This window comes from Melospiza melodia, chromosome Z, assembly GCF_035770615.1.
Source record: "Melospiza melodia melodia isolate bMelMel2 chromosome Z, bMelMel2.pri, whole genome shotgun sequence".
Taxonomy (NCBI): Eukaryota; Metazoa; Chordata; class Aves; order Passeriformes; family Passerellidae; genus Melospiza; species Melospiza melodia.
In genome coordinates this window covers 51,964,945-51,981,724 of record NC_086226.1, presented here as the reverse complement: position 1 = coordinate 51,981,724, position 16,780 = coordinate 51,964,945, and the positions used below count along the sequence as shown (strand labels likewise).

The 16,780-nt window shown below is 38.4% G+C and overlaps 1 protein-coding gene across 1 annotated transcript; it reads left to right on the top strand.

The window, feature by feature from the left end:
• The first annotated feature begins 759 nt into the window (after positions 1-759).
• On the top strand, positions 760-7,380 carry RFK (riboflavin kinase). Its single transcript, XM_063180897.1, has 4 exons — positions 760-896; positions 2,486-2,637; positions 4,025-4,127; positions 4,665-7,380. The coding sequence occupies exons 1-4, from the start codon at positions 815-817 to the stop codon at positions 4,793-4,795; spliced, it is 468 nt and encodes a 155-aa protein (XP_063036967.1). The 5' UTR covers positions 760-814; the 3' UTR covers positions 4,796-7,380.
• Positions 7,381-16,780: the final 9,400 nt, after the last annotated feature.

The following is a 16,780-nucleotide window of genomic DNA, read 5'->3' as shown; positions in this document are numbered from 1 at the left end:
AGAAATGCTCATGTAACCCTTCTTTTTCCTTGGAGCGAACATAGAATGAGCACTGCTCTCTTGGTGCTTTTTTCCAAAGGAGACCCCTGCACTAGCAATGGTAATGGCAGAAGGGGAGATGTGAGCATGTTGGTTAAAAGCAGAGGTTGGGTAAAAATTGTTTGGTTTTAGTTTAGTTTGCTGTTGGGGTTTGGTTGTTTGGATTATTGCTTTTGTTTTAAGCAAGGAACTGCAGTTCGCTGGAGCATGTCACAAAAAGACCTGTTCTAGCGGCTTTCCTGAATGTCTGCTGTGCACTGAAGCATTTTGTGTTTTCTGAGCGAAAAGGCAAATCCAGGGCTACCAAGGGAGCAACAATCCCTATGTACACGCGTGGGCGCGGGGTGCAAGCTGCAGCCTTTCAGGTAAGAGGGTCGGGCTGTGGCAGCGGGAGCACAGCAGTCGCAGCAGTCACTGCGGACGGGCCAGGCCCAGCTGCCCTCGGAGAGCCGAGTGTGACGAACCGCGCGGGCAGGGCACAGGGCACGGCGCTTTGCCACCGGCGTGAGACAGCGCCCGGCTGCGCACGGCGAAGCTCACCGCCCTCAGCAGGCACCGCCCGCCCGGCCGCGGCCGTCCCCGCCGAGGGAGGGCACACTGGGCATGCGGCACGGGCACGTCCACTCGGGAGGGTGGGCAGGGGCCGCGGAGCGCTGTGTGGCTCGCCGGCTCGAGCGGTTCCTCCCCTGTCGTTGGTAGCGCCCCGTGCGGAGGGCGGTGGAGAGCGGCGCAGCGGCGCGGCGGGCTCGGGGCGCCGGCGCCTCAGCGCAGGGCCATGAGGCACCTGCCGTACTTCTGCCGCGGGGAGGTGGTGAAGGGCTTCGGCAGGGGCTCCAAGGAGCTGGGCATCCCCACCGGTGAGCGGGCGCGGAGGGCACGTCTTCCCGGAACAGCACGGGCAGGGTGTCCGCGGGGCTGGGCCCAGCCGTGGGGTTGCGGGTCCGCGCCGGGTCCCGGGAGCGCTGCCGCCGGCCGAGTGCTGGGCCGGGGTTCTGCAGCCCCGGCCGGTGTCGCGGCCCTCGGGCGGAGCCGTGCCGTGCTCCTGCCCCGCAGCCGTGCGGCAGCGCTGTGACTAAGCTCGCCTGACCTCGGCGGCCGCCCCGCCGCCCTGCAGCGCTGCGCTTTTGTTATGATTTGCGATTTCCGAGAACGGCCCTGCCTTGTTACCTACCAGCGTTTTCCCGACGCCTTTCTTCCCCCTCTCCTGCACTGCTTAGAGTCTCGCACCTTCCCTTCTGTTATTCCCTGCACCCCCGTCTGTAAAGAGGCTTCCCTGAATCTTAATGTTTGTTCCGTTTCTCATCTAGTGCTCGTCACGATATACAGGATGTAGATTAGTGTCACGTTCTCGTGTGGCAGCCTGGGAAAATATCCCTTCGCATAAATCTCTGATAGGAGTAGGAAAGGGAGTAGGCATTGGGAATCGCTGCAAGGAAGAAAGTTTAAGGGGAGTAAAGCAGAGTTTGAAACAGAGCAGGTGGGCTTGGCCTGCAGAGAATATATTTTCCTATCGCCCATCTCTGTTTCAGGTGTCTAAATGCAGGCAGATGAATACTGCAAGAAAATTTTGAATGTTCTTAAGCACACACTGAAGTCAGTAGTCATGTTGCACTACATCTAACAGACATGAAACTTTATAAGACCACTCTTGTAGTGCCGGATTTCTCACATCTGTTTCTGAGAACATTTCACATTTTTCTCCTGGTTGTTTATAAATGATGTGTTGGTATTAGGGAGCAGGGAAAGAAAGCTGTGCCTATCTGTTGAGCTTTTATAAAAATTTGGTAACCATTCTTTCAGTTTGGTATCTTGCATTAAGAGATCTATTCAGCTTGGAAATAGGGGTAGGATAGTAATTTTGAGAGAAGATTCAAATTAGCCAGAAGGAAATTTTATTTTACTGTAAATACATAGTTTTCAAAGGAAATCTCAAGTCCACAGATGCCTCGGGAACTTGTGCAAAACTGACAGATGACTAAACAATGATTACGTTTGCTTCTACATAGTTTATTTCATCAGTAAATATTTTACTAATAAGTCGTTCTGAGATGCTGTTTTATAGTGCAGAAGAAAGTTGACTTTTTCCCTCTCGTTTTTCCTCGTGGTAAAGCTGTGGTAATTGTCCTAAGAATGAAATGTGTTCTGGCTGTATGTATGACGTATTTATTAATTACTACTGCAGAAGAGAAAGAAAACTATACAATACAGTGTGTGTGTGTGTGTGTGTGTGTGTGTGTAGGAGTTATAATAATTCTGGTGTTGCCACAGTAACTAAATTTTATGAAGCTGTTTTATACTTTGCTGATGGTCCGTCTCATTATTCTTATCATCACCAGTGTTATGTTTGTAAATAGTATGTAGGCAGAGTTTGGCTTTTAAGTACTTGAAGATCCTGTTATATACTTGATTTACACAAAGTCACTTACACTTTATAAAATTTTTGCAGCTAACTTTTCTGAGCAAGTAGTTGAAAGCTTTCCATCTGATATCCCTACTGGTATATACTATGGATGGGCCTGTGTTGGAAATGGAGATGTGCATAAAATGGTTGTGAGCATAGGATGGAATCCCTTCTATAAGAATATTAAGAAATCAGTGGTAAGAATTTTGCTTTTTGTGGGATTTTTATTGTAATAAAAAACTGGATTAATTTTAACAAGATACACAGAATTTGATTGATGAATGGTATCTAGAATTTTGTGTACCATTGGAAATACATTTCTTATCTATTTAATATTTATATTCTGAAAAGAATATGCTCTCTGTAACCAGAGAGTATGCAGAAGAAGTTGAGTAAAGTTTTTCTTTCTTCCGTTCCACCATTTCTTAACTACTTCCAAAATTAAAATATAATAGCACTTGAAATGATGGTAGCTTAACTTGCTGATAGCAAATTAAGCATGAACTTGGTAAACACATTGAATTTACTGGTTATGACACCCTGGCATAAGCTGGAACATAGTAATAATCTATTGTTCTCTGCAATGTATCTGCATTTCATATAGGAGATGTTGGGCAGCTTAATTTGTGATGAATTTATTCTTCTCTTAAATGATGAAATGGATACGTAAGATGCTGCGGCTTAATGTACCCCATAAATACTGGAAGGCAGATAAGGGTGTAAGGATGGAGAAGTTCAAATCCTGAGCTGTAACAGCTGTGGGGTTTTTTGTTGACAAGTGCTGGTGCTTTTCCTGAGTCTTGCAAAGCTCTCTTTTATTTGCTGAAAACAATTTTATTTCTTCGTGAATTTCTACTTCTAAGTGTTTGTCTTTGGAAAATCTATACTTAAAAATTTCTTTGCAGATAACTTTTCTGAGCAAGTAGTTAAAAGCTTCCCAAATAATAGCTCTGCCGGTAGATGCTATGGCTTGGCTTGTTTTGGATATGCATAAAAAAGTTCTGAGTGTCAGGTCTGTGTCTTAGTCTGGACTTGCTCTTGCATTTTATCATTCGGTTCCCTTAGGGGATAGGTGTAGAAGCTCTCCTTGAGGCAGCTACTTCTATCAAAATCTTCATAGTTATTTTAATGAATCCACTTGTTGATGAAACACTAACGTTTCCTGCCTTGGAATCTTAACTCTGAGAAGTTTTGAAGCACTGCTCCTGATGTCTAGGGGTGTGGGTTTTGGGTTTTTTTAATTGGTTTGTTGGGTCTTTTTGTTTGGTTAGGGGGGTTTTTGTTCTTTTGGTTTTGTTGTTGTTTTTTTTTTTTTTTTTTTCCCATTCCTTTTCTCTTTAAACACTTTTTACTCTTTAAGGAAGTAATTTTTTTAAATTCCATGCAGAATGCAATTCTACTTCCTAATACAAACTAAAGCCCTGGCCTTTTTATTTTGGATTATACATGCTATACTAAATGTCCCTTTTATTTTTTGTCTGTTAAGCAGAATTTGAATGTTGGATATTAGGCCTACATGCTTACAGAGAGAGAAATAAACTCTTTAAGTTCATAGTAATTGTCCACTTACTTCTCTTCCTTTAGGAAACACACATTATCCACACCTTCAAAGAAGACTTTTATGGAGAAATTCTTAGTATAGTCATAACTGGATACATTCGACCCGAAAAAAACTTTGATTCCTTAGGTCAGTATGAAGGTCTCCCTCAGACTAGTTTCTTTTTTGCCTTACTCATGCAAGTTCTGTGTCTTCACTGTACCTCCTTCCATCCTGAGATGTTTTATTGGTTAACCTTTAAAATGTCAGTAAAATGTTTTCGTAATTTAAAACCAAAAAAGACATACCCCCACATCTTCTTATGTATCACACTAAAAACCTGCACTTTTATTTCCCTTGTCTAGGGAGTAATGTTAAAATCATGGGCTTGTCATGAAAGTCAAGTGTACTAATTTATTCTTAAAATGCAGTTTTGTTAGTATTGAAACAGAGCTGCTAATATGTCTTTTGACAAATGAAGAGGATAGTGGTAGTAACAGGTATAAATGCAACTTTAGGATGTTAAAAAAAAAGATTTTAAAAGCAGAGAATTCTGCCTTTCAAACCTCATAGTTACATTCTACTTCTGTGATTGTTGTTTGATATTTTGTGATGCCTTATTTTCACTTGTTATTGTGTTCAGAATGGAAAACAACTTTTAAATATTCCTATCCTTACCTTTTTCAGATGCGCTCATTTCGGCAATTCAGGAAGATATTGAAGAAGCAAAAAGACAGCTCGATCTACCAGAACATCTTAAACTCAAAGAAGATAATTTTTTTCATCTGCCAGAAGGCAAAATAGTAAACAATCGCTGAGAAAAGCCATACCGCCTTTTTTCTTTTTTTTTTTCTTTTTTTTTTAATCTTTCTTTCTTTCTTTTTTCTTATTTTCTTCTCTGTCATGGAGCTTTTGTATTTGCACTGCTCTCATAGATACTTTTGTGTCATATGTCTGTTAGGTGACTGAGATCAGAACCAACCATACAAGATGACTTCTGTTTTCTTTGGTTGAGTCATCATTAGTCATACAAAAGAGCTAGAAGGCTGTACTACTGGTTATAGATAAACAATGTATGATGTATCCTAATGTTACCAGGTCTTTGGAGATCTGAGCACATTTAGAACATGACCAAAGTTAATTGTAATCATGAGGTGTGGTTAGCTCATTTAATGAAGAATGTCTGTTCTTAACCTAATGTTCCATAATGTCCCATTTTCTGTGTCATTCTTAGATCTGAGTTTTAGCTTAGAAAATGTTGGTATTGATTGACTCAGAAAATTCCAGTGCTTAGATAGATAACAATAGTAAGATTAATTCTGTATAGTTCTTGATTTTTTATATGCTACACAGCTGTTATGGTTGAAGCTGTTACTTTAATTGCAATTATTTATTTTAAGTTTATTTGAGATGGAAGAAATCGCTGTTGCTCATTGTGTTGCTAGAATCTGAATTATATTTCTTCACACTTAACTGAATATATGATAACACATGATTGTGTAGTTTAATTCTGAAGAGGTGTTTCACTTAATTTCAAAATATGAGTAAAAGTGTGAAAGCTGATAAACTTTAAGGTTCAGGCGTAAAAGATGCAGAAACAATATAAAAAGACTGCTGCTCATTGCATCTTAAAGGAAAATAGGTAGTGAGACACATATTTGCATTTTATGTGCTGCTGATATTTTTCATAGGGAGATCTTGAGGTTATTTACTGCACTGGCAATAAAATGTCTGACTTCAAGGTTGGCATTATTGTAAGGCACAGAAAAATCTCATCAACACTCTGCACTAAGTGCAGGTAAGAGCCAAGGTTTTGGCAGACCAAGTAGATAAATTCACAAATGAAAACCTTTGGGGATTTATTAGATAATGTATCAACACTATAAAGAATATTGATTATTTTTTATAAGTAGCTGCAGACAGTCCTACTCTGAAATATGGGGATACAAGTGGGGGTTGGACTAGATGATCTCTGAAGGTCTCTTACAACCCTAACTATTCTGTGATGGATTAGTGGAAGGAGTATGATGAGAGTTGATAGTAATTTGAAAAATGGTTTGAAAAAAGTATGTAATGTGTGATTCAATACCAAGTCTTCTTTTCCTCTGATAAATTTTTCTACCCCTTGGTGAATGGAAGCAGATTAGCTATAGTGACTGCCACAGCCATAATTTTTTGAATCACCCTCTGATGGATGTGATGGGACATATTCTAAAATTCAAAGTACTTCTTTAAATATCAGCTGTGATTCTCTGTCTGAGCTACAATGTTCAATATGGAACGCACAATTTCTGTAGTGAAATTTGATGAATTTACTCCTTGTCCTGTTCTAATCCTACTTTTCACTCTAGAATTTAGAAGAGTTTTAGCAAGGTAGCTGATTCGGTCTTTGTGGCAGGTGGTGCTGTCAAGATGATAGTTTCACTTCATACTGCTTTAAATTCTAGCCAGTATCATGGGCTATTATTAGGGAAGAGGTCTTGAGGAAATCAAGGGTTCATTTTTGCTCTTTAGGACTTCAGGAGAAAATTTAATTTTGCTTAAATGAATTGTTCACCAGTGGTGTTGATAGCAGAGGCAGATACAATACATTTGGGAGAGAGGGACATGGGACAATATACTTTCTATTAAAGGAGAAGAGAAATAATTTAGGGCTTTTTACTATATAATGTGTTGGAAACTATTTCTAAAAAGTCTGTAAAAGAATTGTCTTGCAAGATTGATGATTGGAATTTTAAAAAGGAGAGATAAAAGGAGAAATTTTTTTTTGCTAAGAGTTTATGCATTCTTCAGATTTGTAGCAGCATTAAAATCATATATTTTACTACTCCTTCTAGAGAATAAACAGAAGCCACACCAGTCACCAGAGAATGTTGTCAACATTAGATTGTTGTTCATCATGGTACTGTAGCTGAGCACTCATAGCTGCCTTTAAAATTGATTTTTGCCAGTGATGTCTTGGGTCTGTTGTGGAAACTATGGTGCCTTAGGCTGTTCTGAATAAAACTTTTCTGTATCTGCTAATAAATGCCACTGTCAAAAATTCAACTCACCGTTTGATTGTAGAACTGCTGTGCTATGGATGAAGAACAGTAGCAAAGGGAAAACTTGAAAGGCTTAGCTTGCTCTCAAATCCTAGCTGAGGTATGATATATGGATACACTGAACTAAGAAACTGCTCTTTATGTGTTTGTCTTCAAAGAGAGTGTGTTAGTACATCCATTTGGCTGAGTGTACCTGACCATATTATTTAAGAGAAAATGTTATACATCACTCTTTAAGCTGAATACATAATTCCTAGCACAGTATAAACTTTATTTTTGTATTATGTACAAGTAGCTGTATTTTGGTTGATGATGTTGCACTGTACTATTACTAAAGGAACTGTAATTGATAAAGTTAACCTTGTTGTCTTGGATTTCCTTTCCTTTGCCACTCTTAGCAATGTTAGTTGTTTCAGTTTTAGGCAGAGCTTTATGGGGGTGACTGCCTTATTTTGAACTTCTAAATCTTCACATGATTTTGTATTCCTCTTTGTTACTGAAGGGGCAATGATGAAATCCACAGAATAATGTCAGTTACAGGGTAATCATGAGGTCTTTAGGAGTATCTAACAAAAAAAAAATCCACTCAAGAATTATGGCTTAAAAATTAGTCCTTCTCAAAATTAATTAATTTGAAAAGATAAGTCTTAAATGATTAGCAGCTCTAGAACTGTTTATTGTCAAAAATGTGAAGGAACAATTTTAAGGCTTAGTCTATTCTCTTGGCTGTCGGACCATACTGACCACAAATAACAGCACTTCCATACACTTTTGTGTGAAGACTCTGTTCTTCATAGTAAGGGGCTATCAAGAGCATCCTCTTGTGTATTATTATGTATCCAGCAATGTTAAAAAAATTGCTTTGTTTTGTCCCTTTAAGGTAGATTACCTGCTGAGTGTTATTTATTCCCTTTGGCATAGTTTGAAAGTGCTGAACCACTTTAAAAGACAAGTGGAAAATTTCTGTTGTAAATGCTCTCTGTTTTTTTTCAGTTCTCTATAGCTCAAGAAGATCCTAAAGAAGACAGAAGTAGTCCTTTTTGCCAGTGCACTTCTGGATTGTGTTTTACTTTGCAATAAATTCAAACTCTCTATTTGTGATTAAACACTATTTAAACTACTGGAATTAGATTAATTAGGGGTTGATGTGTAGAATGAGGAATACTGTGGAGGTACTTGGTGGAAGAAGTCACGTCATAAATGCAGTTCCATTGGGAAACATACTACAAGATTATGATGAAAATCATCAGTGTTGGGGAACGCAGTAATTCTGTAAGAAAGTCAGCATAAAAAATCCATGCAGTAGTAAGAACTTCTCTAAAACACTGATTTTCCTCCTATTCACACACATCTTCTTTCCCCCCAGAAGTCCATTTTGAAATATATTGGACTGTTGCCATCCTATCCCATATATGTTATATCTTCATTTCCAGTCCAAATCACTTCATGTTCTTATAGTAGTTGCTTATGTGAGAAGGAAACAGATTGATTTTCAGCCTCTTATTAACAGCTGTGGCTTTGCTTTATTCTCCAGATCTGTGGTTCCAAGTAAAAGGAAAGCCAAATCAGCTGGTAGGAAAGTAAGTGGTTTGGATTTTCCTCTCTGGTGGTAGAATGTATTATAGTACACACTCATCTGGCAACAGCAGTTTTAAAAACTGAAATTATGTGAAGTTGAGTAGGAGGAGTCTTTGTTTTAAATGACCTGGAAGAGTAGGTTGGAGTGCCATTTTTGATGTTTTGGAGATACTGTCCTACCCTTCCAATACTGCAGTTGTATTCTCATAGCTGTGTTGGTATAAGGCTAAAGAAAAGGGGGTTGGTAGAGCAGCTATATTTTTTTTATTACGTTAAGAATAGTCAGAAGCAGAGAAGCTAACAGGGACACAAATACTGCTCACTTTTAACCTTAGGCTAGAAACACAAAATGTTTTTAACTTTAGAAAAAAATGAAGAGTGGTTGTGTGGCCTGAGCCTACTTTTCCCAGTTGTATCCGTTTGGTTTAATCACATTTTTTTCACTCCACAAATCTGTGTGCAAGATGCTGTAGCTGTTTCAAAGCCAATGAGGTAATTTTGGCATGATGATGCAGATTGCTATCCATTGAAATAGGTACTTGCAAGTGAACTGTTCTATGAAAAGCACAGAAGTTTTAAAAAGCATAGGAGGAAAGGCGACATGTGACAAATCAGCTTTAAGTAAGCCCAGCCTATTCTGGTGATAGTGCAGAGGCATTATGTTGTGTGCCTTCAGCTCAGCCTCACAGTTTGGCTTTTTTCTGCTTTTCATTTTTAAATGTCAGCAAAGCCAGCCATAAAGCCCTTAAATGCCAGTAGTGCTCTTCAGCAAGGTCATACCTTGGGATTTTTGCTACAGTGAAAGCAACCTGCATTGTCTGCCAGTTTGAAGTCACCATAGCAGGTTGGGCAGCAGCCGCCTTCACTCTACAGTGGCATGTTAGCTGGACACAAGAGAAATATCAAATGACAACCTATCCTTACAGGAAATTCTCCATTGTTGACATTGTGTTCAGTAGTTAAAAGTTCAGTGTACAAATCACAGGAGAAAATGCCTCCAAATGGTCACCTCTTATCCTTGTGTCTCTTGGACTTTGTATTCATCTGCAAAACAGCCTGAGTTGCACATTTCACCCAGTAAACTTTATCTGTATGCACAAGGTACACACCCCAATACTCTCTTTCCTAGAAAAAAAGACAATGTCACAACACAAAAAGTCATCTAACTTCCCTTCAAATACACACTGAGCACTTTTGTTTGTTTTGACAAAGAACCACATGAGATCTCTAGCAGAAGGTCTGTATTTAAAAAAATTGAATGCTGAGTCTTGTCTTGAAACTCTGTGTACCTACAAAGCAGATTTTGTTCGTGTTTGAAATTTGTGGAACAGCTCTTCATGAACTGCAAGGACTATGATGGATTTTTACCTTTTTTCTTTTTCCCTGTTATCATTCTATCATCTGCCCTAAAGAGGCATCCCAGAGAATTTGCAGAGTCCTGGCAGGGTTCTTCATACAATGCACATAACAGAAGAAAGATGCAGGCTGTCAGGGCAAATGTGGGACACAAAACCCAGGCTGAAGTGCTGACACCAGCTAAATGTCAGCTGTCACAGCCCGTGCTGCTTAATTGAGGGTCTGAAAGGAAGAGTGAGAATGGCAAAGGAATTCAGGAGGGTTATAACTCTTGGTCTATAAGCTACACTAAACATTTAATACTTCTATTTGATGTGCTTCATTGACTTTTGAACTTTGTTTAAGGAAATAAATTGATGCAGACATTTAGTGTGAAAAACTGTTCATAGCCTTAAACAATTACATTCACAGGGCTATTCTCTCCTCTGAGCTGATTGCCCAGCTTTCCAGTTTGCTCTTGTCAGCTCCAGTTTCTCTTGGTAGCTACAGCTAATTGTGGTGCAGGGGGGAGCTTTTTGGGCAAGCAAACGAAGCAAACGAAGTGTCTGCCTCTCACGGTGATGTCAGAGGCAAAAGAGGAGTGGATTGGGACATTCAAAACTTGAAGTCAGTTTCTGTGAGCAACAAGAGCATCCAGGAGCCGGACTGCGTCTCTCTAGAGTCACCCTACAGTGGAGTCACCTCAATGCAGAAGGAGCAAGATGAGCCAAAAGACACTAGCTTAAGCAGGAGCAGTCATCTGAGTCACTGGGTCCAGGTGCAGCATGTTTACCTGGATGTTGGTGAGGATCTCTGATTGAAGAATTGCTGGCAAATTTTTCTGAGGTAGAAATCAGGACTGTTAGACAGGGCTGCAGTTAGGGCAAGTATCCAGCATATGAGAGCCCAGCACCTCATCCCCACGCTATTATGCTTTCTTTTTCTATTTCTCCTTTCTGAAGAGTTGAAATCCTTTTCAGCTGAGTGCAGCAGCCAGTCAGGGCAGGAAAAATAATGGCTACAGAAGCACAGTATCTTGACCAATTTCAAGGTCACCTTTTTCAGAGATAATAGTGCAGATACGAGATTAGTGAATCTTTATAGTCAAGGTGTTAGCAAAATTATCCCAGACTACCCTAGGAAAAATGACAAGCCAGTACTACTCATTGTGATCTGTCCCACTAACTCATTCTGCCCTCTGAACTTAAGCCAATTGCAGATGGAGAGGTGTGCCTCATCTCCAGCTACCGGGGGCTGCAGAGACCCCAGTGCTCCATGATTTCTAAGAAGGAAGCTTCAAGTAGCCTCTTTGCTGTATCTATGTATTAGTTAAATATTTTGTTATGGATTAGTAGTACCACTAGTTAATCCACTAGCAGAGTGAAGAACAAAGATTTTTAAAATGCCTTTTCCATTTTCCTGTAAGTTTCATCCTTCTTGGGCGGAATGATCATTTTGTTCTGCTTTCCTTAGCTGTTTTCAGTGGAAGGATGTGGATGTCTTGCAAGGCTTCCTGCACTGGCCAGGTCTTAAAAGTTTAGATAACTTCTTTGTCTCCCTGACATACTGTCTATATTTGCCTTTTTTTTTCTTTCTTGCTGAAGATCGATTTTCTACAGAGCAGATTAAAATGAACAGCAGCCCACTCTGTCTCAATGTCCCTTGGGGTAGAGTGTAGTCCAACTCACTCTCAAGCCTCTACATGTACCTAGCTGTGCTAGCACACAAACATTTTTAGCTTGCTTATACACATAACACTCAAAGCAGATTGACCTCATCATTGTGAGATGCAGAAATTAAGACTGTCTCCAGACTTTGAGAGACTGTTTTCTAGCTTCATATTTTTTCATTACTATTATTGAACAAATCCTTACAGAGTGTCCTACTTGGTGTCGCCTCTAAGAATGTAAGGAATAGTCTAAGAAAGCTACATGTTTGATCTTAATTTTGTTGAGTTGAGCAGTACTCACATTTTCCATTCTTCTATCCCCACTGCTGTGTAAATTCTAAAGTTTTTTTCCCCTTTTAGACACTGGTCATTTGGCATGCTCTGAAAAAGTGTTGAGTAGTTGAAGTTATATTGGAATCATATAGTTTCAAGGAATGTGTTTCATTTTACTCCAAAACCTCAGCTGAAGTAAAGACCCCTCTCTTTCTGGTGTCTACCTGCAGTTGGATGTCCTCCGTTCTGTTGTCAGAGATTTCTAAAATCTATGTAATTTATAGTAGTTCTCATTTTTCTTCTTTGCATTCATCTACTTTACCCTGGCTTATATTTTGTTTAATTTCTGTGCAGTTTTAAAAATTTAACCCTGGTTGTGAGTATGAAGAACTAAACCAAAAGCATAGCTGAATTACAGTTAAAATCAGCTTTGGCCCTGTTAGGGTAATGGTTGTAATATTAAAAAAATAAATAGCAATAACATAGGCTTCTTATCTTGTTATATTGAGAATAGATTTACTACTGCTGAAGAATACAATTTCAAGAGCATCTAAAACCTTGCAAGTAAAAATATAGATTTTTTTTTTAAAGGTGAAGTTCAGGCCCCCTGCCCCCTGCCTTTAAAATTTGCTCCTTTAGCAACTTTTGTTATTTTCTGTAATAGTTGCCAGCCACCTGCAGAGGGGAATGTACACAAGCAGGTGGTCTTAATATGCTTCATAAGTGACAGCCTCTAATGTTACAATCAGATATAAATTTTTTAATGCCTCAATTTGTACACTTCTCTTGCCAACAAAAGGAGTGGAATTACACTTTATTTAAAAACATTTTTTTTAATGTCTAAAACTTCATAGAATGAGCAGTTGTGATACAGAAGATTTTTCTACTGAAACCTGTGCAGGGTATTACTTCTAGTAATATAACTAGAGGTTCCCCCAAAACAGCCTCACAAAGTTGCAAAGAAAATGAGTCATAATGAGGTTAAATGTTTATCCTTGGCCTTTGAACCACTGCTAAATGAAAACTGCAAATGCCTGGGTTTAGTCATATAAAGATCTTTAACTTATCAGTTAAAATTTTACTCAGGAAAGTATGACGGATTATTGCAAAAGTGCTGTGGGAGAACTAATTAATTAATAACAGAGTTTCTTGCCTTCATGGAAAGACTGCCAGTTTGGAGACTTCATCTCATCTGCACCTCCTGCACCTGATCCTTGCATAAAAAAACCTCTTATGTAAAGAAAAATGCTTACTCGTGTCTTGTTGTTGAACTGCTGTACTTTTTTCTGCTCTAATGTCTACTACCATGCTTTACTTGAGGATCCTGTAAGTCTCTGTTTAAAAACTTCAGTCTGTAGCTCTTGTGGTTTTAAGTGAAACATGTTTATGATGTGTGAATCTGAAATTTTTATGGAATCATGGATCAGAGGCTAACCATATTCTATAAATGGAGCACTTACTCCAGATGAACCCTCCATTTGATTATTGTTATGCTCTAATGTATTTTTAAAGACAAAAATGTACTGTGTCAGAGCTACTGAGCTGGTTTTACCAATCTGAGTACTTTCTTGTTGGTTGCTGTTTGTTTCTTTGGGCATTTCTATATGGTTTTCTTTCACCTAAACTTAAAGACCTTCTCTTTAAAAGTCCTGTTCAGGCCAGGCTCTGCCTTAATGTCACATTGATTCTTGCAACTTTATCTACTTTATGACTACTTTGTCATACATCAAGCTCATCTCCTCTATTTCTGGAGACCAAGAAACTGATCATGCTGTCCCATTTCTTGAGCTAAGGCTTAATTAATTTAAAAAGCTACTGTTGTGCTCTGCCCATTCAGTCTATTCCAGCACTAAAACTCTTCATAGTTCTTGGAAATCTTAGGTACTAAACTTGAAAATTGCTACAGAATTTGTTAATGGGAAGACAGTAATACCCTTCCAAATGGTCACAGAAATCTCATTACTGATGAGGTGTAGGTGGCTTGGTCTGATGTCACTATTTAGACCTTCTTTATTTTTTTCAGATACCTCCATGAAAGCACACAAAACCTCTAGTCTAATTTAATGCAGTTCTGAACTGGAAAAATTAAGTTCTCTGTCCCCAGATCTGCCCATACTTCCTGTGCAAATCTTCTATCTGTTAAAACATGCCTTCAATCAGTACTGTTTTCTCAGCTATGATTTTTTTCTGGACTCTGCTAGGATATATCACAGTGTGATCATAGATATTTATATTGTAAATTTTGGAATTGTTTGTGTTGTTGTTTGGGGTTTTTTTCTCTGTGCAGGAACATATCTCACAGGATGACTCCAATTTCATTCTAGAAAAAAATTATGCTGGTCTGTCATACCCTGATATTCTACCACAGCACAAGCTAAAAATAGATTAATAGCAAAGGAAATCATCACCTCTTTCTGCAGCAACAGTTTTCTTTGAAGCCTCCTAAGTGAAAGCTGGTTCCAAGTGGCTAGAGAGATTTGTCCAGATTACAGCTGGAGGTATTCCACCTGCAGGCACTTTTGAGACAGAACTCAGAAGAGTCACATGGAGAAAAAGAATAGCATGGTCATGTTTCCATGTTTTGAGTAAACATTTATGCTTTCATGTGCCTACAGCAATTCTTTTTTGAAGCTAGGACTGCACATTTGGTATCTTCTGCAGAGCCGGATTCTATGAGATTTTTTTACCTTTTCTGCTAGGATCACAAGGTTATTCATTTGCTCATAAAAGTGCTTCAAATGTCTACTGCTGCTTTATGGGTTTTACCTGTCTGTTTTAAAAATGAATGTTGGTTCCCCTATCAACAAGGAATATCTGCTCTTTTTTAGACTCTGCACAATAGAACAGTAATAGAATTCAGAATTAGATACATGACAAGAGTGAATGACGGGGTGTGCAAAGCAACAATAAAGATCAGAAAATACTTCGTGACTATTGCAGGAGTAAACCAGAAGGATTAATACAGTTCATCAGTTGTTCTGCTAAAATAATCTTGGTTGCCTTACTGTAAGTCAGAAAAATGGAAGTCAACCTGGAAAGTTTTCTGAAAGTTCACTGTTAGCCAAAAATAGTATAAGAAGCTACAGCCCAAACTCCTTCTCACTCACTCACTCACTCACTCACTCACTCACTCACTCACTCACTCACTCACTCACTCACTCACTCACTCACTCACTCATTCTGGCCACCTACTGCATTAAAAAGAATACAATTAAGATAGCAAAGAGTGGAACAAGAAAATGAAAACTCTTCTAGTTAATTCTGCCAATTTTCTAAGGTGTTATGTGATACTGTTCTGTGATTTGAGTTTATAGAATAGAAACCCAACAACACCACATACAATCAATTCGTCCCTTTTGTCATTAAGTTTGAAATTAGAAGGTTTAGTTTTTGTTCAAAACTGTAGAAATACAGTTGAGTATTCCAATACATACATATTGGAATAGGAAAGAGGCAGAATCACTGGGCACTTCTGTGCCCCAGCACAAGAATTTGTAGTATGCTTTGTCTTTCTTCAAGTTGTAGTGAGAATAAAACTTATTAACTTTTAGAGAGGCCCATTTACCTTCAACAGATGATTCACACATAGCATCCATTCAAATTCAAGAGAGGAAGAAGAAGATTTCTGCTTCCTGAGAAACATCTCCACAACTGGTGACCAATATTAATGGGACAAAGTACACTTGAAATTAAGTGGACCAAGAAAAACTGAAATATGTCCTTCTGCATGCACATGTCCTGTCATACTTTCAAGCGCTCAGTGACAATTTTAGCTGATGTTTCTTTGTGTGTCTGATTTTCATGTAGTAGAAACAATAGAAATACTTACAGTTTTTGAGGCTCATTCAAATAGTTTTAGTGATGTCCAATAACCTATACATCTAAGCATTCTTTAAAATCCCCTAATGTTAATCTCACATAGATGTGTATTTTTTTTATGGCTTCAACTACCTTATTGGAAGTAAACATCAAAGCCTTAAAATTCAGAATTATTTTGTTAGGAAATAAGTAAGAGTGATTGATTGGTGATTTATTTAGCTGCCCGAAGTGTAATATGCCCTGTAACTTAGCAAATTATAAATTAATAATTAAAAAGTAATGTAATGCCTGTGTAAAATGTTTTCTAGTAGAAGTCTTATAACTTATTTTTAAATGTGAGAAAGTAGTAATTTCCTAGATTCCTCCCTTCTGATGTAATACTATTTCTTTCTGAGATGCTATTCACCCAGGTATGAAGACTATGTGATCATTTTGCCTTACTGATGATTTCCAGTATTTAATAGTATTAATTTCTCTAAAAAGTATATTTTAAAATAAATTCAGTGTTCATACTTAAACAGTTTTATTTTTGTCTATATATAGATCTCTTTCAAAATGTATCTCAAGGTTGAAATTTTCAGGAAGCTAAAGGGCAATTCTACACTTATGTCCTATAACCAGCATTTAGAAGTATCCACTCTGTGACATTCTTACCAAAGTCTTCCATCTTGGTTTTTTTTTTATGAAGTGCTCATACTGAAATAAATGAAACAGAAGTGTGCAGTGTTATGTAAAAGCATCATGCATCCCAAGGGTACTAAAATACCACAGTTTAGGTGGCTGGTTTAGCCCCTATAGATAGCAGATAGGTTAAATTTGCCTTCAGTACTTTTGTTCTCTATACTTTCAGGGCTTTTATCCAATGCAGATGTATGCATATTTATTTGTATTTTTAACGTAAGTAGCATGGGATTTGAAAGGCTTACAAAGAAATTAATTATTTCAATTAATGTAAAGTAATTTCTATCATCAGTGAAGATAAAATTAACTGCATGCATGGGTCAGTAAGTGCCACACAGGTTACTGAACTGTTAAGTTCAGGTTTCCATGTGCCACACCAAATAAGACAAAACGTCTGGGGGAAA

Excerpts from the sequence above, each read along its gene's own strand:
- RFK (XM_063180897.1), top strand. The coding sequence starts at position 815 with ATGAGGCACCTGCCGTACTTCTGCCGCGGGGAGGTGGTGAAGGGCTTC. Across the intron at positions 897-2,485 it reads GGAGCTGGGCATCCCCACCG|CTAACTTTTCTGAGCAAGTA; the intron begins GTGAGCGGGCGC and ends AAATTTTTGCAG. Across the intron at positions 2,638-4,024 it reads AGAATATTAAGAAATCAGTG|GAAACACACATTATCCACAC; the intron begins GTAAGAATTTTG and ends CTCTTCCTTTAG.